Below are 24,363 nucleotides of genomic sequence, written 5' to 3' on the forward strand. Positions count from 1 at the left end.
GGTTAATTGGTTAGATTTAACATGTAGGACAGTGTTTGATTGTTATACAACTCAAAAGAAAGTAAAGGACATCCGAATTTTTCATATGACTACAAAATGAAAAAAAAGAAGTTTTTCATAAACATCTGTTGAGTAGTATATCACAGCGTACCAGGTTAATGTTGGAGGAACACCCCAAATAATGCAGTTCCAAGACGTTTACCGGCTTTGTGAAACGCGCGACCGCGGAGTTGTTCTGGTTTTAGAACCCACGATCGTCGGATTCTAGTACAAGGGACGCAATTCTACATTGGGAATTACAAGGTCTAGACGACGGGACTTCTTCAAATATTGATTTCTGGTTGAACGTCTTCATTGTATGTTTGATAATGTCTATGTTTTTATTGATAAGTTAAAATGACATGTTGTTATTTGTCGAATTAATGTTCTCAATAGCCCTATGAAGAGTTTGCGAAATACTATTTAGCTACAGTTGTGTGATGTACATATGTTTTTTATCAATGTGTCCATACAGACGGAGAAGAAGGCCCGGCCAAAGATAGTTTCAACTATCCACTACATAACAGGTCTATACTGTACAGTTTGGTTCAGTTGAACTCAGTGAATATTTCTATGTACTATGTAAACCCAAATTATTAACAACGAGCCATTCTTATACCCCACATCTGAAGCAAATATGCCCCGAAATGGTGTTTTAGGTTGTCATGCATTTCATCTTTTTGAAAATTCTTAGTAACATTATGGCATGATGGCGCTAACTAGATCGTTATTCATAAATAATACGTTATGAAAATTGATGTAGAGAACAGGATTTTCACCAAAACATATCATTTCAAAAATGATTATGATTTGTATTTCTCAAATCAAGGGTGTGATTCAGCATTTGTTTGGAGAACAATTCTATATGCTATCAAATGTGATATGTGTGAACAATAAACTAGTCCAAACTGCAAGATAATATATCAAGTGCTTACCAAAATATTTATTTTCTTCATAACGCCATCATGTTTCAATTTCAAAATCCACCTTGGCACAAAATTTGTCAGTATTAAAAAGATTGAATAAACGCCTATGGCATTTGACTGTCATATTAATTTGTTGTATATTTATTTACAATGAATTTCTTGTTATAAACTTTACTATTACGTATATGCATGTATACACATTTTGTCATAATGACTGGTCCCTTGCCTGACCTTTGACAACTGAGATGGACTCTGAAGAACGTGCAGGGAGGAAAAAGGAGTTTTTTCATTTTCGTGAACATATAGATGAATGTTGCAAAAAACATTGTGTATTAATGACATTAAAGTCAGAAAGAAAGGTTAATTCAATAATCATAAAAAACAACACATCTTTACTTTAGCCGTGCATTGTCGTCTGCTATTCAGGGGAGATAAGTCTCACTGACTGAATGCAGTAATATGTTTTTATGGCAGTTCTTAAAGGTTATGAACACGAATAAGGTCTTGTGATAAGCATACATGGATGATAAATAAGAAAAATAAGAGCAATAACTAAACCATAGTCATGGTTAATTTGCGCATGAGAACTCACTATGTGCAAGCTTAATCATTACTTCTAGCGATGTCTGAATGTATGTTTCGCCGACATCATGAAAGGTAAACAGGTAACTATTGCCTGACTAACCAAACTTGACTAATCTTGGTATAAGCTGTCTGACAATTGGCAGGTTACCATGACAACAGGCAACGTAACAGGGTCAGGTATTGTCGCCCCAGGCAACGAGCAAAATACTGTGAATGTGGAACAAGAGAGAACCTCTTGCTTTCTGTTTAACGCGGCAAGACAAGACAATCTGGCGATTGAAATCATGAGCATCGTTGTAAGCAATAAGGATACGATGACATGCATCAACCAAGTCAGCGAGCCTGACCGCCCGATCCCGTTAGTCGCCCCTTAAGACAAGCATGAGTTGCTGAAGACAAATTCGATGCAAACTTTAAACATTTATTGCAATATATGTAACACTGTGTTCGCAAACCTCATAATTACCGTTCTACGTTCGGTTATGCTATTTTAAAGAGTACATTCCTTTATAAAGTATTTGGTTACAACGATGACATATGAATTGATGGAAAAAAATATATCGAAACATTACTTTATAGTGTTTATTTCATTATTTACAAGGAAACAATATGTTACTGTTTCGATGTTTACCTAAGCATTCATATATACCTAAATGATAAATAACTATTACATTTAGGAATTGCAAATAGTTGAAAAATGTACATGTCAGTTTTAGAAAGAAAGCTAGTTTGTTTATGTTTTGTCAACAAAATCTACCGCCTCTGGTGGTGGGAAGAAACTTAACGTCTATCTGTACATTTGCCATTATGGAAATCTTAGTTCTTCTTTTAGTTTTATAGCATGTGTATTCAATTCACTCAGCACAATAATCGGTAAATTATAATAATGGGTGAGAACAATGATTATGTCTTGTACTACAGTTTAGCACAGTAATAGTAAAATAAAATCGTGAATACGCAGATGCCCCCATGACTTTTAATTAGAACAATTAAGCCTAGGGAAGACACCAAGGCAAATGCCGACCGATGAGATGAGGCTGACGTTTCCCATACACGAGTTGTGGATAATGTTTAACTTTTTTATCTTAACGTTTCTCATTTTGTTTTGTTTCTTTGTTGTTTAACGCCGCACTCAGCACTATTCCAGCTACATGACGGCGGTATGGCATCATGAGCTTCGATCAACGCAATTGGGATACGATGACATGCATCAACCAAGTCAGCGAACCTGACAACCCGATCCCCGTTAGTCGCCTCTTACGACAGGCACAGTCACCTTTTACGGCAAGCATGGGTTGTTGAAGACCTATTCTACCACGGATCTTCACGGGTCTTTCACATTTTGAAACGATTGCATTAACATTATTGGTTTCCAAGTATGTTAATCTTAACCTTCACAGTGTGAAGCAACACAACCAATGTTAACGTATGAACAATACGGCTTTGAACTACATGATAAAGACTTTTGCTACATATGTGAAACCTTATCGGTAAACAAACGCGACAAAGCCCTTTCCATATCCGTACGAAATCTCCGCTGAAAGCAGAGCCGATGGTACGACTCCGACTATATCATGAGTATGTGTTTATGAATCACCATCAAACAGTGATGATACCAAGAGTTCGTTTGTGGAATGTGATTTTTACATTGCCGCATCACAACATGGGATCCAGACTGTCATATGGATTCGATCTCAAAGTCACTACTTTTCTCTCAGCACAGTTTGACTTTCCTGAGCTCTAATACTTACAGTGAGTGAGCGAGTGAGTTAATATTTAACGTCACATCGGCAGTATTTCAGGCATATCGTGACGAGTACTTACAGTGAACATGAACACTATGATGAATAAACATATCCCCAACGCTCCTTTTCGCGTTGGTGATGAGTGAGTGGGTGTTGTTTTATCAACAATATTAGATGTAGATCACGCCAGCCTGTAAATAATCATGTGTAGAATATCACGTTGTCGTGGTACGATGTAACCCAGTTATCAAGACAGTGGAGCAGTATATATTTATTCAACCGCCGGATTAAAAAGTACACAACAAACTCCAAATGAAATTAATCATTCATCCCTTTACAAGTTAAACTTCATATGAATTGTTCGCAAGCTCAAAATGAAAGCTGGTGATGATCTCGAGGCCGTTATGGGTGTTGCCGTCAATATCAGCATCACCGAAACTCGCCCGCTTGTCAACAGGTTCCACACCCGCAGAACAGCAAACGAAAATGACGAACAATTACACAATTTCTTTCATCGCCTGTTTAACTCTCTGTGGCAATTCGGATTCAAATCTCAGAAAAGAATCATCAATAACCGAGCCTGGAGGGAAGCAAACGCTCTCAGGACGATGACATGAACGAACGTGATGAACAACACCATCAGCTGAGGACACACGAGGTCTGAAAGAAAAACAGATTTCTAATAGTTATTATGCCCAAGTGTTTACAGGGCAACTAGTGTGAAAATATGGCAACGAATGATTCTTAAACAGGTCTTTATTGATGTATATACATATTTGAAATTATAGATCAACACATTGCATTGCTTGACAAAAGACTTACTTTGCTCTTCCTGTGCAAGGACCAGGTAATAGCTATCTGTTTTGATAAATATAAACTCCTACCAGTTGCAATAATCTCTTAAAACACTTAAACTCTTCTGTTGCGCCTCAAAGAAAGTATCTAGTATAAAACATGTGACTTAGATAAGTGTGACTGTAAAACCTTCTTATTCGCATACATTAACAATGGTTAAAGCTAACTGCGACACTGATGGAGCCGAATTGTCATCTGACATGTCACAATCTCCTTTCGGTTCTCTTCAAAGATGCGATAGGTGTTGATTTTATTGACAGTGAAACTACTTTAAACCAGGTAACCGTTACACTGTGTCAGTGGATTTCGCCTAAACCTCTAACCTCTTCTACTTACACTGTGTAAGGGGATTTGGCGTAGAGCAGATGGGTTTCTGGAACCGTCACTCTATCCGGAATATAAAGGTACTTGAAAGCCTTCCATTGAGGTGGGGTTGACCTGGAGTAGTCGAAGTGTTCCATGCCAGAATAATGGTTCCTGGTTTTGCCGTGGCTGGTGTAGTGGAACATGATGTAGAAGTGGAACCCTGCTGCTTTTGGGTACCTGGCAGTTAGTTCCTGTGTCAGGGAGATTTGAGGAAAAAAGTAGTAATATCACACAATGCCTATTCAACAGCGTATGCTGGTGGAAAGTTGACATGTTGTTAGCTTTTTATGGTAAATAGATGCTGATTTCGATATAAGGACTTCAAAAACAAGGTAATCATGTTTTATAGTTACCTACCTACCTTTGTTTGTTTGTCTGTGTGTCGTTGTTGTTAATATCTTGGGCTATTGTTTTGATGACCATCGCCCATTTTGCCTTATGTTTTATGGGTTTTTTAAACGAAGCACCCAGCAATGTTCAGGTATATGACGTCGGGGTGTAAATATTCGAGTCTGGACCAGACAATCACTAATTGGCATCATGAGCATCGATCCCATCCGTCGCCCTTACAAGCATGGGTTGCTGAAGACAACTTTTAACCCGGATCTTCACCGGGGTCGTAACTTTCAACAAGTGTTAGAAAACAACATGACATTGCCGGTGCAAAGGAACCATGTCAACTATGAAAAAATCAAGTATCACTTACATAGATGAACGGTTTTAAAGCGACATTTCTCCTCGGAAGAATGATCTCATCAACATCAATACCCATCACCCAGCTGTATCCCGATAGTCTCTCTCTGCAGTCTAACAGGACAAAACCGTCATCTTGTACAAACTGCCCATCATGGTCGTGACGGTGTCTGTACAGATCCCGATAGGCAACACCTTCAAACATACGAAGAGGAATCATTTTTGAACACGCCAGACAAGCTTCACTTGTATATTATGAAGTACACATGGTACATCTTCTCACAAAATGGAATAAATTATCATATCTCGAACAAGAGTTCGGATTTACAACATTCTGCAATGGATATGGGATCTAATTAATTTTAGATTTACCAATTAATGATGTCGAGTGTACTCTCGTTTATAGTGTGATGATGTATCGCAAGTCTTTTACTTTCATTTGATATGTTATCTGTAGTGTCAGCTAAGGGAAAACGCTTTGTTTTTTCCGTTCAATGATGTTAGAATATGCAATTTTAATTATGTAGGCTAACAGACGGTTGTTTGACCTCGTATGTTGTGACGTGTATGTCGTGAAGTCAAACAGCTGATCTAACATGGTGTGGTCCCATTCGACTTTCCGAAAAGTCGAGTTCATTTTAAGATATCTGTCGTGGGTTCCTAGAAAAACAGCGAAAATTAAATTGAGTGAGAGAGTGAGTCGGGTTTAACACCGCTTTCAACAGTAATACAGTTATATCGCGGCGTGTCAGATTAATGTGGGAGGAAAGCCCGAAGTGATGCAGGTCTCATACGTTTACCACTTCGGTGAAACCCACGAGCACGGGTATGGTGCTGACACACCTAGAAACATAATCGGGGCGAACCGGGATTCGAACCCACAATCATAGGTTTCTGGCGTGCCCAAGGAACTCAACTCTGCACAGCAAATCGCCGCGCCTTAGACGACTGACACCCCCCCTTTTTGGGTCTGGATAAGCGGTGGGGTTAAACTCTTCAAAAAGTAGGGGATAATGAGATACATTCATAAAATGATTCATCGCTTGACAGAAGAAAAGATCAGCTTTAAAGACTACTAGTAAATTTTGCAAAATCAACATTTCTTCAACTGTACAAATACTTTGTCTCGAGCTGCGTATTGCATATGGAATGAAGATGTAGTTCCGAACTCCGTACAGTTGCTTTCCAGTATGGGGGTCGAGAGACAGTCTACCAAGCCTGAGTGGTTCACTACTTCGCGCCTCTATACAGTGCTGTATTACCTCTAGAAAGATACTGCTAAGACGACAGCATTAGCATTTGGCTTCAGTGGTTCCATATTACTCTAAAAGGAGAAGAAATCTTGTAAATTGTTCTTTAAAATGTAATGTAACCATCGTTAATGTAGATTCAATCGCTGAAAATGTAAGTTCTATATTTTGTTCGATACATTTTTAAGGGTGTAACCCTTTCTGTCATGTGAACGAATTAATTTTTCTTTCAGGTTGAATGAGGATTGTTTTTATTCAGAAAACTTGTTATTATGAGCAAAATCATTCTCATTTTCTGTTGTAAGGATGAGGATGTATATTTTTCTCTATTATACTGGTAACTTGACCTTTAAATCACACAGAAATGTAGATATCGTTACAGTATACAGGAAAGTATATATTTGAAGTCATGTGTTAGTAATAGTAAACATGACATACATGTGGACCTAATTGTGTTCATTTACCCTGCGTGTATGTCATGTAAATCGCCGCCATTTTTATGTAACACGTTCAACATCGAGGGGGTAATTCAAATCTGGCGTTCAGGGATTCATACCGTGATATTGTAACATAATCTAAACAGTTTCGCATGAACTAATCACGACCGCTCTCGTCATTTTGTTTTGACGTAAGAAAATGGATCTTAGATAAGAAAATGAAATGCAGGGACAATTCTCAATGAATGTATACTTTGACATACATGTCATATGTCTGTCATCGTCAAGATATGTACAGTAAACTACGGTTATAACGAACACGCTTATAACGAACTAACGGATATAACGAACTAACTTTTTAGTCCCGACTTTATGTTGTAGTTAAGCTGTATATATGCTTATAACGAATTACGGTTATAACGAACTAAAATTAGTAGTCCCTTTGAGTTCGTTATAACCGTAGTTTACTGTACTTTACAATGATAAGAATTATTGTAGATCTAGATTTCAAACAAGGGCGTTCGCTTGAGTTTGTTTGTAACATTCGGGTGCATTAATATTACAACTAATATAAAAAAGTAGCCAACTTAGAATACCTGTACTTTCATCGATGGCTTGGCAGTGCATATGCCTTTGGGATTAGCTAAATTTCGATACTGTTGGAAAAACAAACAATTCTCGATGATTGTTATACAATTTGGTTACAATGTGTGTAGAAATAAAAACGTTGAAACACTTTTTATACAATGTTTACGTTTTTGAAGCCGCGACGTCATCACAGTGCGGCAGGTTATTCACTCATGCGGCACAGCTACGATAATAAATACTCCTATGGCTTTGGCGTTTTACTTCATGGAGCTTCCGGCAGATAACACTTCCAGTCAGAAGTCATCTTTGTTGTCTTCACAATCAGTACAACAATGGCATGCTACAAGACATGGTTCTAACGATACAAAAGTTGCCAATGTTTATCGAATATTTAACTGTTCACGTAACTGAATGCCTGCAACCCCTCCGAAACGTAAGGTTACTCAGTATATAGCATTCTGATGGAAAATGATGGAGAATGCCAGAACGTACGGTGACTGATCCGGTATACTGCAATGAGGACACTACTCTACCTTCTTTTCATCTTGTTCATTCCCGTTAGACCAGGTACCCGGGACTCTATATGACGGCGGTCTGTAAATAATCGAGTCTGGACCAGACAATCCAGTGATTAACATCATGCGCATCGATCCACGCAACTGGGATCGATGACTTATATCAACCAAGTTAGCGAGCCTGACCACCCGATCCCGTTAGTCGCCTTTTATGACAAGCATAGTCGCCTGTTACGGCAAGCATGGGTTGCTGAAGACCTAATCTTTACGGGTCGCTTGTCTCATGAACCACAACTGAATTGGTGGTCCTGACTTGGTTGATTGCCTGTCATCGTACCCCAACGACATGGGATGTTCCACATAATATCAACCACTGCAGTATTTAGCCAAGACTCTTGTTTAAATGCAGCATTTTTATAGCTGGGATTTTACTGACTGCGGCTCTTGAAACAACAAAAACCAAGAAACAAACCTTCTATTCTTCCGGGCAACTCATAGGGCTGAACTTCTAGTATTCCTTGTCTGGAGTAATACCGAAATATCTTTCGTATACTTTCTGGATTGTCCAAATCAAATATCAGAATCTTGTCAACTCCCAGGAGCTTTTGGATTTCTATCCATTCCACTAATCGCTGAGGCCTTAGATCTTTTCCAAATAAGGTCTTCCCACACAGAGCTAAACCTCCTGGTCGTTTGACTGGTCTCTTCACTGGAATATAATCCTGTACGTCATGGCTGCACGAGGACGACGTCAGGGACATCTGTACCACATCTGTCCCAAGTGGTAATGAACAAGTGTATTGGGTGGCGTTGTAATGACCCCCCTTTGGTACCCTGTATGTTTCCGATGCACGGGTTATCAACAACGTGTGGTTGCTCAGTATGATGCAACACTTCAAGGTCACATGGGCGCCATCAAAGGTGTTTATGATGATGTTCAAACGACCCTTTATTGGTCGATCTGTTATTGCATAGGCAGTTAGAAGAAAGGCTGACAAATTTCCAATTTGTCGGAAATACTGAAGTGGTTTACCGCTGTTTTCAGAGAGAGTACCTGTGCGAGATGTCTTGTGAAGGGAGAATGGTTTTCCTTCATTAAACATGTACACCTCCGCTATCTCAAGCTGAAACAACAAAGTAGGGCTAAGCACCACGCAACTGGACAATACTGCCCCAGAGATGTCAGTTTAATTTGGTAAAAAAAGTCCCAGGTAATACACATGTTTATCACCTTGATGAAAGCACGGGTATGGTGCTGGGTATGGTGCTGGGTGTGATGCTGGGTATGGTGCTGGGTGTGGTGCAGGGTGGGGTGCTGGGTGTGGTGCAGGGTGGGGTGCTGGGTGTGGTGCTGGGTGTGATGCTGGGTGTGGTGCTGGGTGTGATGCTGGTTGTGCTATTTAGCATGGTGCTGGGTATGATGCTGGTTATGATGCTGGGTATGATGCTGGGTGTGATGCTGGGTGTGGTGCTGGGTGTGATGCTTGGTGTGGTGCTGGGTGTGGTGCTGGGTGTGATGCTGGTTGTGGTGCAGGGCATGGTGCTGGGTGTGGTGCTGGGTATGATGCTAGGTGTGATACTGGGTGTGGTGCTGGGTGTGATGCTTGGTGTGGTGCTGGGTGTGGTGCTGGGTGTGGTGCTGGGTGTGATGCTAGGTGTGGTGCTGGGTATTGTGCTGGGTATGGAGCTTGGTGTGATGATGGCTATGATGCTGGGTGTGATGCTGGGTATGGTGCTGAGTATGGTGCTGGGTGTGGTGCAGGGTGGGGTGCTGGGTATGCTATTGAGTATGGTGCGGGGTATGGTGCTGGGTATGGTGCTGGGTATGGTGCTGGGTATGGTGCTGGGTATGATGCTGGGTATGGTGCTGGGTATGGTGCTTGGTATGGTGCTGGGTATGATGCTGGGTGTGGTGCTGGGTGTGATGCTTGGTGTGGTGCTGGGTGTGGTGCTGAGTATGATGCTGGGTGTGGTGCTGGGTATGGTGTTGGGTGTGATGCTGGGTGTGGTGCTGGGTGTGGAGCTGGATGTGGTGCTGGGTGTGATGCTTGGTGTGATGCTGGGTGTGGTGCTGGGTGTGATGCTGGTTGTGGTGCTCTGTGTGGTGCTGGGTGTGGTGCAGGGTGTGGTGCTTGGTGTGATGCTGGGTGTGGTGCTGGGTATGGTGTTGGGTGTGGTGCTGGGTGTGGTGCTGGGTGTGGAGCTGGATGTGGTGCTCTGTGTGGTGCTGGGTGTGGTGCTGGGTGTGATGCTGGGTGTGGTGCTTGGTATGGTGTTGGGTGTGGTGCTGGGTGTGGTGCTGGGTGTGATGCTGGTTGTGGTGCTGGGTGTGGTGCTGGGTGTGGTGCTGGGTGTGGTGCTCTGTGTGATGCTGGGTGTGGTGCTGGGTATGGTGTTGGGTGTGGTGCTGGGTGTGGTGCTGGGTGTGGAGCTGGATGTGGTGCTGGGTGTGATGCTTGGTGTGATGCTGGGTGTGGTGCTGGGTGTGATGCTGGTTGTGGTGCTCTGTGTGGTGCTGGGTGTGATGCTGGGTGTGATGCTGGGTGTGGTGTTGGGTGTGGTGCTCTGTGTGGTGCTGGGTGTGATGCTGGGTGTGATGCTTGGTATGATGCTAGGTGTAGTGCTGGGTGTGATGCTGGGTGTTGCGCTGGGTGTGGTGCTGGGTGTGGAGCTGGATGTGGTGCTGGGTGTGATGCTTGGTGTGATGCTGGGTGTGGTGCTGGGTGTGATGCTGGTTGTGGTGCTCTGTGTGGTGCTGGGTGTGGCTCTGGGTGTGGTGCTCTGTGTAGTGCTGGGTGTGATGCTGGATGTGATGCTGGGTGTGATGCTGGGTATGGTACTGGGTGTGGTGCTGGGTGTGGTGCTGGGTGTGGTTCAGGGTATGGTGCTGAGTATGGTGCTGGGTGTGGTGCAGGGTGTGATGCTTGGTGTGGTGCAGGGTATGGTGCTGGGTGTGGCGCTGGGTGTGGTGCATGGTGTGGTGCAGGGTGTGGTGCATGGTGTGGTGCAGGGTGTGGTGCATGGTGTGGTGCTGGGTGTGATGCTGGTTGTGGTGCAGGGTATGATGCTGGGTGTGGTGCAGGGTATGGTGCTGGGTGTGATGCAGGTTGTGATGCTGGGTGTGATGCTGGGTGTGATTCTTGGTGTGATGCAGGGTATGGTGCAGGGTGTGGTGCTGAGTATGGTGCTGGGTGTGGTGCAGGGTATGGTGCTGGGTGTGATGCTGGTTGTGGTGCTCTGTGTGATGCTGGGTGTGATTCTTGGTGTGGTGCAGGGTATGGTGCTGGGTGTGGCGCTGGGTGTGGCGCTGAGTATGATGCTGGATGTGATGCTGGGTGTGATGCTGGATGTGATGCTGGGTGTGATGCTGGGTGTGATGCTGGGTGTGATGCTGGGTGTGATGCTGGGTGTGATGCAGGATGTGATGCTGGGTGTGATGCTGGATATGGCGCTCGGTGTGATGCTTGGTATGGTGCTGGGTGTTATGCTGGGTATGGCGCTGGGTGTGATGCATGGTGTGATGCTTGGTGTGATGCTGGGTGTGATGCTGGGTGTGATGCTGGATGTGATGCTGGGTGTAATGCTGGGTATGGTGCTGGGGTGTGTGGTGCTAGGTGTGGTGCTGGGTGTGATGCTGGATGTGATGCTGGATGTGATGCTGGGTATGATGGTGGGTGTGATTCTGGATCTGATGCTGGGTGTGATGCTGGCTATTGTGCTGGGTATGATGCTGAGTGTGGTTGTGGTGCTGGGTATGCTATTGAGTATGATGCTGGATGTGATGCTGTGTATGATGGTGGGTGTGATGGTGGGTGTGATGCTTGGTATGATGCTGGGTGTGATGCTGGGTATGGTGCTGAGTACCTTGTTGCGTATGATGCTGGGTATGGTGCTGTGTGTGATGCTGGGTATTGTGCTGGGTATGATGCTTAGTGTGGTTGTGGTTGTGGTGTTGGGTATGCTATTGTATGATGCTGGATGTGATGCTGGGTATGATGGTGGGTGTGATGCTGGGTGTGATGCTGGGTATGATGCTGGGTGTGATGCTGGGTGTGATGCTTGGTATGTTGCTGGGTTTGATGCTGGGTATGGTGCTGAGTACCTTGTTGCGTATGATGCTGGGTATGGTGCTGGGTGTGATGCTGGGTATTGTGGTGGGTATGATGCTGAGTTTGGTTGTGGTTGTGGTGCTGGGTATGCTATTGAGTATGGTGCTGGATGTGGTGCTGGGTATGGTGCTGGGTGTGATGCTGGGTGTGATGGTGGGTATGGTGCTGGGTGTGGTGCTGGGTATGGTGCTGGGTATTGTTCTGGGTGTGGTGCTGTGTATGATGATGGCTATGATGTTGGGTGTGGTGCTGGGTATGGTGCAGGGTGTGGTGCTGGGTGTGGTGCTGGGTGTGGTGCTGGGTGTGGTGCTGTGTATGGTGCTGAGTATGGTGCTGGGTGTGGTGCTGGGTATGGTGCACGGTATGGTGCTGGCTTTGGTGCTGAGTATGATGATGGGTATGATGTTGGGTGTGGTGCTGGGTATGGTGCTACGTATGATGCTGTGTGTGGTGCTGTGTGTGGTGCTGGGTGTGATGCTGGGTATGGTGCTGAGTACCTTGTTGCGTATGATGCTGGGTATGGTGCTGTGTGTGATGCTGGGTATTGTGCTGGGTATGATGCTTAGTGTGGTTGTGGTTGTGGTGTTGGGTATGCTATTGTATGATGCTGGATGTGATGCTGGGTATGATGGTGGGTGTGATGCTGGGTGTGATGCTGGGTATGATGCTGGGTGTGATGCTGGGTGTGATGCTTGGTATGTTGCTGGGTTTGATGCTGGGTATGGTGCTGAGTACCTTGTTGCGTATGATGCTGGGTATGGTGCTGGGTGTGATGCTGGGTATTGTGGTGGGTATGATGCTGAGTTTGGTTGTGGTTGTGGTGCTGGGTATGCTATTGAGTATGGTGCTGGATGTGGTGCTGGGTATGGTGCTGGGTGTGATGCTGGGTGTGATGGTGGGTATGGTGCTGGGTGTGGTGCTGGGTATGGTGCTGGGTATTGTTCTGGGTGTGGTGCTGTGTATGATGATGGCTATGATGTTGGGTGTGGTGCTGGGTGTGGTGCTGGGTGTGGTGCTGGGTGTGGTGCTGTGTATGGTGCTGAGTATGGTGCTGGGTGTGGTACTGGGTATGGTGCACGGTATGGTGCTGGCTTTGGTGCTGAGTATGATGATGGGTATGATGTTGGGTGTGGTGCTGGGTATGGTGCTACGTATGATGCTGTGTGTGGTGCTGTGTGTGGTGCTGGGTATGATGTTGGGTGTGGTGCTGAGTATGATGTTGGGTGTGGTGCTGGGTATGATGCTGGGTGTGGTGCTGGGTATGTGCTGGGTTTGGTGCTGGGTTTGGAGCTGGGTATGGTGCTGAGTATACTATTGAGTATAGTGCTGGGTGTGGTGCTGGGTATTTTGCAGTGTGAAGTGCTTGGTTTGGTGCGCGGTGTGGTGCTGGTATGATGCTGGGTATGGTGCTGGGTATTCCACTGGGTAAAGTACTTTGTGCTGGGTATGGTGCTTGGTGTGGTGATGGTGTCGTCATGTGCGTGGTTTTGGGTGTAGTGCTGGTTGTGAAGCTGGGTATTGTACTGGGTGTGGTCTTGGGTATGCTACAGGGTATGGTGCTGGGTATGGTCCTCGGTATGCTACAGGGTATTTGTATGCTTCTAGGTATTCTACTGGGTATTGTGATTGGTATTGCATAAGGTATGGTGTTGAGTATGCCACTGGATATAGTGCAGGGTATGCTATAGGGCATGGTGCAGGGTATGGTCCTGGGTATGCTACAGTGTATGGTGCAGGTTATAGTACAGGGTATCTTGCTGGGTAATCTACTGGGTATTCTTCCGAGTAGTGTGCTGGGTATTGTATAAGGTGTGGTGTTGAGTATGCTATAGTATTATATAGTGCACTTTTTGTCCGTTTTTCAATTGCAGCCCTTTCATTGGCTGATTTCTGCCCACAGGGTCCCCTTCCCCCACCCCCAAAACCCAGAGTAATGACGTCATATATTTCTGTCCTGTCATTGGCTGATCTCTGCCAGCAAAACAATTATCCCCACCTCTGAGTAACGATGACGTATATTTTACCCTGTCCTGTGATTGGCTTATTTCTGCCCGCAAAATGATTCAGGAACCTGTGCGTTCGGATGGTGCGGAGTGACAGCCAAATACGGTCTTCAGGTAGACGCAGTTGGAGAATGTCTTCTATGTTCTCGTAAGATTTTGTCTTCATATTTCCATTTGTACAGTTTAATACCGCACATATAGCACTGAACGCAATCGTTTATTTCCGTGTAGAATAACCCGCACCTGGCCAGCTCGAGAGGAGTCTGCTTAATTTGAATAGGAAATTTGGAGTAGGTTATCTAAACGATTTTTTAAATACCTATAGGTAGATATGAATACACAATGCCATTTAGAAAGTGGTCAAATGTAACAAATGTTATATTCTCGTACTTTTTTGGGGTTGAGTCCCGACCGGGATTCGAACCCACTCTCTCCGCGTATTGATAAGTGGAAGTAGTGCTGCTGGAAAGACCACCTTTGTATATAAGTAACTAACTAGTTCAGATAACGATTTACCGCTGTGCGAAAAACCCGATGCCATCGTGTGGGTATTTAGCGAACAACAGGTTCTGTACGTCTTTCTGCGCGAAACACGGTATATCCATATACTTTATGCGTAACGTCATCGAAGCAGAAATGTTAGTTCGAGATAAGAGTTGGATAGTCGTAGACGATTTTCTGGGCGATATTACGTCCGAGGAACAGACTGAGCTACTTAGATGGTTCGTGAAAAAGTCGAGGCACAGAAATGTATCATTGATATATTTACAGCAAAATGTATTTGCTAAAACGAAACTCCATCGAGTTATTAGTTTAAATAGTACTCATATGGTAGTTTATAAAAACCCGAGAGATGGGTCTCAAATCGAAACATTAGCTCGTCAAGTATATCCCACGAAAACAAAATGTATACGAGAGGCGTATTATAAGACGACGAAATTGCCTAAAACTTATTTGATGTTAGATCTGACGCCCGCGACACCCGAAACTTATAGATTTAGAGGGAATATATTTGACGGGGCAATAGATGTATACATACAGATGTACCCTACTCGTAATGCAAACACGCGTTACCTTAAAGCACTACGTTACGGTATATAGCTGTCAAAATAATGCGGGGGACGGTATAACGATGCTAGAGGTTAACCCCTGAGATCTACACACATTGTCTCGTGTTACCGCTGTTACGCCTTAAAGGTCAGCTCTACGTATAAAACCAGAACTCGTAGCCCGACTGTACGGGTATTCAGGGTGTTAATACGCGAAATTACCTCGCCCTCGTCATTCGATATCGACATGACGTGGTGTCAACGAGGTTATAAATCGTGGGACCGCGTACGTAGTGCTGATAAGGATAACTATAGTAGCGGTAGTTGTAGAAGCGATTCCCGGGACAGTAGGAACGACAGCGCGACGTCTGAGTGCGACTTTGCCGACACTAGTGACTACGATACATCTACAACTGAAACTAGTTCGGAGGATGCGGTAGTACCGACCACACATCATACACGTGTCCCATGCGCATAGCCAGACAGAAACGTGACCCCATTCAGCCAACTATGGCTGCTATAAATGCAGTAATATGGGACATTTTGCTGGCGGTTGTGTGTTACCCTGTAGATGGTGCAACAAGTTTATACCAGGCCATCAGGCCCGTTATTGCGCAGAACTAGTAAGATTTAGTTTGAAGCCACTGTGTGCAAGGATTCAATGCTGGCGCTGGGGGTGTTTTGTTTGACTATATATGCTAGTAACATTGTAAGGTTGTTTTGGGTTTTGAATCCTGTCTGGTTTCGTGATTTATGGTTATGTTTTTTTTTTAAAGAAGACATTCGATGTGTCGAGAGGGTCATATTCTGTTGTGAGTGAATCATCTACGCTTATGTTTTGGGTTGAGGTGTCCATGTTGGTTGGTTGTGTGTTTATTTGTCGTGTTGTCGTATTTGTCAAGTTGATGATTACGGTTGGTGTGGGGTGAGATTTTCCATTCCTAGTTGTGTATATTCTGCGGGTACTGACAATTTTGGGTTGTGTGTTGTGACTGGAGTTAGCCTCTTGGGTGTATAGTGTGAGGTCCTCATCCGTGTCTCTAGGGCTGACTCTTATAACACCTCGGGTAAATGTTTGCCAGTATTGGATTTCGGTTGTGACGTTTACTTTAAAGATTTGTCTTATTTGTTGGCTGCTCTGAAAGCGTGTACGTTTGGAAGTATAATTTGAAAACCCTTTTTTTGACGTTTTATGTTAGAGGTAGACACAACTCGATGAGTCGCATTTTAAACAGTTTCACCGATGATTGTACAGTAAACGATGATATCCTACACTCTTGGTGTTGGAATAAAAAGCGTTAAAAACGTATACGCTACTATTTTGTTGTTTATTCGGAAATTAAAGCGACGTACGGCTATAGGTTAAACGGTTGATAATAAGTATGACATGTTCGTACATTCGATGTAAGTGGGTGTGCGTAGCTCCTGTCAACGGGTCGGTCAGACGTATTCAGCATCAGCGACCCGTAATACCAGTTGCTGTGCAACAATCTCGGGTGATTAACGGGTTAACAACGGTGATGCGGTCAGCGTCAATGTCTCTTACGCACGGTGTCATAACTATTGTTTAGAAGTGTCAGTTTCAAATTGTTCGCGGCTATCGAAGGTAATGAAAACAGTAACGTATTTCTTAATACATAAACGTGTATAAGGTATCGTGCTGAGTATGCTACTGGGTATAGTGCTGGGTATGGTACAGGGTATGCTGCTAGGTATTCTACTGGGTATTGTGCTTGGTATTGTATAAGGTATGGTGCTGAGTATGTTACTGGGTAAAGTGCAGAGTATGCTACAGGGTATGGTGCTGGGTATGCTAAAGGGTATGGTGCTGGGTATTGTGATGATGTTCCTGAAATAGAGCAAACGTATATATTTTGACCAGGTTACTCCCTTCCCAAGAGGGTAAATGGCAGTTACAGTTATGAAATATGATATCAATGTTAAGCAATACTTACATCTTGACCACTCCTCCACCATACATAACCACCTGCTGTAAGGAGGCAAAGACAGACATAGAAAGGCGCAGGATACCTATATCTACGTCGCAACATCACACCAGGTACTGTTGATAGAGTACAGACAGTATGACGCTACACACCTTTATTCGCTCAAACCTTTATCAGCTTAACAGCAAACCTCGTGGTGATTTAGGTCACAGAGATAGTACGGTTTCAAATACATTTTTTTTATAATGTTCAACGATAAAAATAGGTCATTTTGACATACCACCCTTGGACTGTTTCTATTCGGTCGAATGTGTCAACACAGGTGGCATTTGCATATATTTAAGTCATCCGCTCAATTTAGAAGCAGGATATTTGCAGTTTCCGTTCCATAGTTGACTGACCACGGTCGTAGTCATATCATGTTATTTATCTTGTGACTCGAGTTTGCAATACTGTTGCAACTCACCCACCATCTACAGGTCTCAATACTGTTGCACCTCACCCACAATCTGTCTGATTACTGTTGTACCTCACTCACTGTCTGAATACTGTTGTACCTCACCCACAATCTGTCTCAATACTGTTGTACCTCACTCACTGTCTGTCTGAATACTGTTGCACCTCACCCACTGTCTGTCTCAATACTGGTGCACCTCACCCACCATCTGTCTGAATACTTTAATACTGTTGCAACTCACCCACCATCTACAGGTCTCAATACTGTTGCACCTCACCCACTGTCTGTCTCAATACTGGTGCACCTCACCCACCATCTGTCTGAATACTTTAATACTGTTGCAACTCACCCACCATCTACAGGTCTCAATACTGTTGCACCTCACCCACTCTCTGTCTCAATACTGGTGCACCTCACCCACCATCTGTCTGAATACTTCAATACTGTTGCAACTCACCCACCATCTACAGGTCTCAATACTGTTGCACCTCACCCACCATCTCTCTGAATATTGTTGCAACTCACCCACCATCTACAGGTCTCAATACTGTTGCACCTCACCCACTGTCTGTCTCACTATTGTTGCACCTCACCCAGCATCTGTCCTAATACTTCAATACTGTTGCACCCCACCCACCATCTGCAGGTCTCACTACTGTTGCATCTCACCCACCATCTGTCTGAATACTTCAGTACTGTTGCACCTCACACACCATCTACAGGTCTCAATACTGTTGTAACTCACCCACAATTTGTCTGAACACTAATGCACCTCACCCACCATCTGTCTGAATACTTCAATACTTTTGCAACTCACCAACCATCTACAGGTCTCAATACTGTTGCACCTCACCCACTGTCTGTCTGAATACTGCACATGTTGCAATTCACCCACCATCTGTCTGAATACTTCAATACTGTTGCAACTCACCCACCATCTACAGGTCTCAATACTGTTGTATCTCACCCAAGATCTGTCTGAATACTGTTGCACCTCACCCGTTCGAAGGTGCCTTCTTATACAAGACTCCAAGATTTACTCGCCAATATTCAAGTTGCATTTGCAATTACGCGCACTCCCGCGCTGCAGGTAAGCCGCCCCTAACACGGACCTTGTTTGAGGACGCCAATACTTTGCATTAAGTTATAGTTCACATGCAAGACGCACGGAGTTCTGTGAGTAGAATTAAGTCCTCAAACCCTCATGTATTTCACCCGATATTTTGTCCACTATATGTTAGTCTACTTCAGTGACTCGATGGTTTTCAGAGTAAAACCATTAATATGCAAGAAAATCTGTAACATAATAAACACAACATTTGGCGTTTCTTGTCAAATAACATATAAATCTCATCACGTGACCCACAAACTTGATAATTCTCCTCATGACAAGCCTCGATCCGTGACGTCACTGTATTCTATGGAAGTATTGTTAATATTGAGCGCTACATCCGTTCAATTCCCTTCAGCTGAAGCAGGGTCAGTTACACACAACAACTGTGATGTTGTTCTGCAGTGTGGTTCTATTAATAAACATACATTCTTAAAATATTAAGGACTTCAGCTTCCATGTATGTTTTATACAGAAGGTAAAAATTGGAAGTGATGCAAAATCTTCGTTGCAGATATTCCACTGTTTTCAGCCTTTGATTTCGGGTTTATTTTCAACGACTTGTAAATAAAAATCAAAACAGTTTATTTCTCAAAGGAGACTTGCTCCAATATGTAAGTGGATATTTCTATTATGTTTACTGTTAGAATGAGTATTTTTTTACACAGGTTAACTATTCAGCTACTTTACTTTAGATGTTCAGAATAACTATTGTGTACGTGGTCTCTGCTCATAAATTAACAGATCAAGATCATGCTAGAAGCTTCCATATTTGTTAGACATCTCTGCTAAAAGCAACGTCGATTGAACGATTCCGACTTTATCATGTGAGTGTCTTTAGCATTTATTTTAACACATCCATGACATTGGTGTCACCGTTCAAGCGGTAGCTTCAGCAAGTTTGCTGACACTTACTTTCAGACCCCGTGTAGATACGATTGTTGTTTGAATATGTTGAATGTTAAATGTGACGTTGGGTCAATTTCCCTGCCGATCTTTCTATTTGACCCCTAGTGTTAACGTTCACAGAAAGGCATAGTCTGATTCTTGTTACCACCATGTGTGAGCCTCATGAAGGTGAGGGGCGCCACAGATGACCAAAGCATCATTCGGCGGCACCGTATGACCACTGACGCTGTTACCGTGCCAGGATCCCCTTGTTGTGGGTTCGAGTCCCATATTTGCTTTGATTGTGATTCATGGTTTGTCAGCACCATGCCACTGCTCATGGGTTACACGTGTGAAGCCAATTTCTGGTGTCCCCCGCCGTGATATTGCTGGAATATTGCTAAAAGCGGCGTAAAACCAAACTCACTCACTCACTCATGGGTTACACCAAAGTGGTCAACGTCAGGAGCGGCATCACCTTGGACTTACCAAAGTAAAGTGACCCGCCTTGACAGAGGTGTTAAATGCACCTTCTGTTTCCGCCAACGTACAAGCCAGTGTCAAACCCTGGTGTGCAGTCGTGCTTCTACAGGCAATGACTTTTGAATGTCAGCATTTTAAACTGCACTGCAATGTACAAATATGGAAACCATCTTATGCCAACGAGTATGTTTAATCTGTACAACTTCATTTGAAGGATGCATGGACTTGATAAACATATCTAAATCATTATAATTAAAAGCGACAAAACAAGACGGCGTTCTTTAACACCTATATTCAAAAGAAATATCTTCTAAAAGCCCAGTCGATGGTATGATTTCGACTATATCATAAACATATTTGATGAATCACTATCAAGTAGTGATGATACCAGTTGTGGTGAGCGTGTCCTGCCCGACCGGTGGTCCCCGTTACAAATCCATTTAGAGACAGGTTAATTGTTCACCTGTAAACCTTGAGCACATGTGGTACAAGTCAATATAGGAAATTTCATCGCGCATCATTTTTCAAATTTGTAAATATCTTCAACAGGTCTGTCCTCAAACAGGGTCGGTCGGGTGCCCTAGTGATTACAGCGGTCGCTCGTCACGCTGAAGACCCGGGTTCGATTCCCGACATGGGTACAATGTGTGAAGCCCGTTTCTGGTGTCTCCCGCCGTGATATTGCTGGAATATTGCTAAAAGCGGCGTAAAATCAAACTCACTCACTACTGACTTATTTCACTCGGGGCAGGTAACCCAGAATCCCAAGTAGCTCCAAAGTAAAATATATATGAAAGCAGATATCCGAAAAGCCGGTTTGCACGTACACAATGTACCCTGTTAATGCTGTACTGAGTTTATCAAACAACTAAACCATAACGCCGAAACCCGAGTTTGGTTTCACACATGGGTACAATGTGTGAAGCCCATTTCTGGTGTCCCCCGTGTTGTTCCTGTAATATTGCTAAAATTGACGAAAACCCTCTATTCGCTCACTCACTCACTTTGACAGTCCGAAACCAAATGTCAAATTTTTATTATCCTGCATTCACATACAGCTCTCAAAGTCGTGAAATACTGGTATGTCCACAGTCCGAAATATTGGTTAAGCTAGTCTATGAGCTATGTGTATTGTTCCCCAATAACCATTAGTTGATTCCGTCGTCGGGACAATGCCTGTGACTATTAGGCACATATCATATACCTGATATACGTTTACAGAGTGTCAGGTCTTCAACGTTATCGTGGTAGATCTCTTATCTTATTTGTTATATCCGTGTTGTACCTGTGTACAAACGGGAAATATTGAGTGCACAAACTGAGGCTAAAGTGATTGTTTGTTGTTCTTCTACTTCAGTGTTTGTACACGACCCTTGTTCTAAGTTTGCAGCGATCGGTTGGGCGCCCAGAAATAGACGTATTGATTGCTCGAAAAGAAAAAACAAAGGGGGCAACAGAGATATTTGAGGTTATATCTTAGAGTAGAACAATTATATGCAATGATTAATAAAAAGGATATTGATAGTTCATTGTAAACATTAATGAACATGTACAACATGTCTGCACTACGCATCCCCCGGAAGTATTATTGTCTGTCGATGTGACGTCATTAGGGTCAATTACAATCTTATTGTCTCTGGCTATTTTGACGTCATCGGTTTAATTGCAATCTTATTTCTCTGGCTAATTTGACGTCATTGCGGACAATGACAATCTTATTGTCTCTGGCTATTTTGACGTCATCGGTTCAATTGCAATCTTATTTCTCTGGCTATTTTGACGTCATTGCGGTCAATGACAATCTTATTGTCTCTGGCTATTTTGACCTCATCGGTTCAATTACAATGACTAACTCTGGTTATGATGACAACATTGGGAACAGTTGCAATGCCAAAGTTTCAGGGAATTCATTCTCAAATCGCCACCTGGAAGGAGTACAATTAATATAGAAGCGATAAATTCATAGATGCCTTCACCCAGTAATCAGTAATATAGAAGCGATAAATTCATAGATGCCTTCACCCAGTAATCAGTAATATAGAAGTGATAAATTCATAGATGCCTTCACCCAGTAATCAGTAATATAGAAGTGATAAATTCATAGATGCCTTCACCCAGTAATCAGTAATATAGAAGTGATAAATTCATAGATGCCTTCACCCAGTAATCAGTAATATAGAAGTGATAAATTCATAGATGCCTTCACCCAGTAATCAGTAATATAGAAGCGATAAATTCATAGATGCCTTCACCCAGTAATCAGTAATATAGAAGCGATAAATTCATAGATGCCTTCACCCAGTAATCAGTAATATAGAAGCGATAAATTCATAGATGCCTTCACCCAGTAATCAGTAATATAGAAGCGATAAATTCATAGATGCCTTCACCCAGTAATCAGTAATATAGAAGCGATAAATTCATAGATGCCTTCACCCAGTAATCAGTCAGACGGATGACACCAGGTGTTCTGGAAACAGATGTGCTTGTCCTCGTTCTGTCAGTAGACCCGTCATGTCTGTAGGCGCAAATCCCTAAACAGTTGTTCCCAGATGTATCTTTCTCTCATGTGAGTTCAGAGATATTACCTGCGGGTTAAACTGACAGGTATCCCCGCGTGCCTCTGATTTTAATAGCAAAAGGTTGGAAATACCACTGGTACAGTGTAGGTTCCAACGAACGTTGCAGATAATGTGTGAGTGAGTGAGTGAGTGAGTGAGTTGGGTTTATCATCCAAAACTGGCTCCCACAGGAGATATCGCTTGGATGAGATCAAGCGACATCTACAATGTAGATATCGCTGTAATGAAATTACAACACAATGCTTTGCATACCATTGTGACATCACTGGTTACCATGACGTCACAATCAAATGACATCACTAATGGCTCTGCTACTGAAGCTGTTAGCAGTACTTTTTAAACCGAAGACACTGCTAATTACTGTCTACAAATTGAAAAAGGTGGAAGAATGATGTTGGATGATAAATAAAATCTAACCCTCGTGTCTTTTGGTATCAAATATATCAACACTCGTTGATAAAAGTGGCAAAAATCCTCGGCAAGCATCGGAATTTTTCCACTTTTTTCCACTTTGATATCAAAAGACACTCGGGTGAGATTCTCCATTCAACGCCGCCTTTAACAGTGTTCCAGTTATATCACGGCGTGTCAGCTTAATGTGGGAGGAAAGCCCGAAGTGATGCAGACGTTTACCACTTCGGTGAAATCTACGAGCACGGGTCTGATGCTGACAAACCTAGAAACATAATCGCGGCGAACCGGGATTCGAACCAACAATTATAGGTTTCTGGCGTGCCCAAGGGACGTAACTCTGCACAGCGAACCGCGGCGCCTTAGACGACTGGGCCACCGGTGCCCCCTGCAAGTAATGACGAGTTGATAATTAAATATGTAGACAAAATGGTTGAATGTCACCCTGTCAAAAGCATGCGAAAAGGCCAAGAAGATAAAAAAAGAGTGAGTGCGTGAGTATGGCTTTACGCCGCTTTTAGCAATATTCCAGCAATATCACGGCGGGGGACACCAGAAATGGGCTTTACACATTGTACCCATGTCGGGACTCGAACCCGGGTCTTCGGCGTGACGAGCGAACGCTTAAACCACTAAGCTACCCGACCGCCCCTATAAAAAAATAAAAAAATAAAATAAAATAAAAAAATAAATAAAAACATAAATAAATAAAAAAAAATGAATGACAAAAATGACAAAGGCATATATTTGGAACAAATTTGATGGGTTTGAGAGCCTTTCTGTCGATTCAAATCAATCCACCACACGTCATCACTTCGGGCTTCGTTCCATGACACGCCATGATTTAATTGAAGTCCTTTTCAAAGCAACGTTAACTCCAACTCATTCTCCCGTACTTACAGCTCATATCACATCCAGGGTATGGCGCGAGTAGATGTACAAGAAAGGTACGACCATTGCAGGATAAATAGATCATGTCATATCAAGGCATGACTCGAGTATTAGTACAAGGAAGGTAGGTCATTGTATGATAAATATAGCATGTCATATCAAGGCATGACGGGAGTATATGTACAAGGACGGTTATGGCATTGTAGGGTAAATAGAGCATGTCATATCAAGGCATGACTCGAGTATATGTGCAAGGACGGTTATGGCATTGTAGGGTAAATAGAGCATGTCATATCAAGGCATGACTCGAGTATAAGTACAAGGAAGGTAGGTCATTGTATGATAAATATAGCATGTCATATCAAGGCATGACTCGAGTTTGTGTACAAGGACGGTAATGACATTGTATGATAAATAGAGCATGTCATATCAAG

General features: G+C 43.2%; 1 protein-coding gene across 4 annotated transcripts; it reads right to left on the reverse strand.

Annotated features, from left to right (window-relative positions):
- Positions 1-3,553: 3,553 nt before the first annotated feature.
- On the reverse strand, positions 3,554-17,268 carry LOC124134428. Of its 4 annotated transcripts, XR_007217974.1 has the most exons (7): positions 17,116-17,268; positions 8,472-9,123; positions 6,472-6,533; positions 5,758-5,869; positions 5,223-5,404; positions 4,487-4,707; positions 3,554-3,955 (listed from the first exon to the last, which is right to left on the reverse strand). XR_007217974.1 is itself a non-coding variant. In XM_046499228.2 (5 exons), the coding sequence occupies exons 1-5, from the start codon at positions 17,209-17,211 to the stop codon at positions 3,793-3,795; spliced, it is 1,314 nt and encodes a 437-aa protein (XP_046355184.2). In that variant the 5' UTR covers positions 17,212-17,268; the 3' UTR covers positions 3,554-3,792. The 4 variants fall into 4 exon arrangements, 1 of the variants encoding a protein (XP_046355184.2); XR_007217973.1 differs by lacking the exon at positions 5,758-5,869; XR_007217972.1 differs by having other exon boundaries at positions 5,223-5,869.
- Between the last annotated feature and the right edge of the window lie 7,095 nt (positions 17,269-24,363).

The sequence above is a fragment of the Haliotis rufescens genome, unplaced genomic scaffold (genome assembly GCF_023055435.1).
Source record: "Haliotis rufescens isolate VD_foot unplaced genomic scaffold, xgHalRufe1.0.p SCAF_35, whole genome shotgun sequence".
Taxonomy (NCBI): domain Eukaryota; kingdom Metazoa; phylum Mollusca; class Gastropoda; order Lepetellida; family Haliotidae; genus Haliotis; species Haliotis rufescens.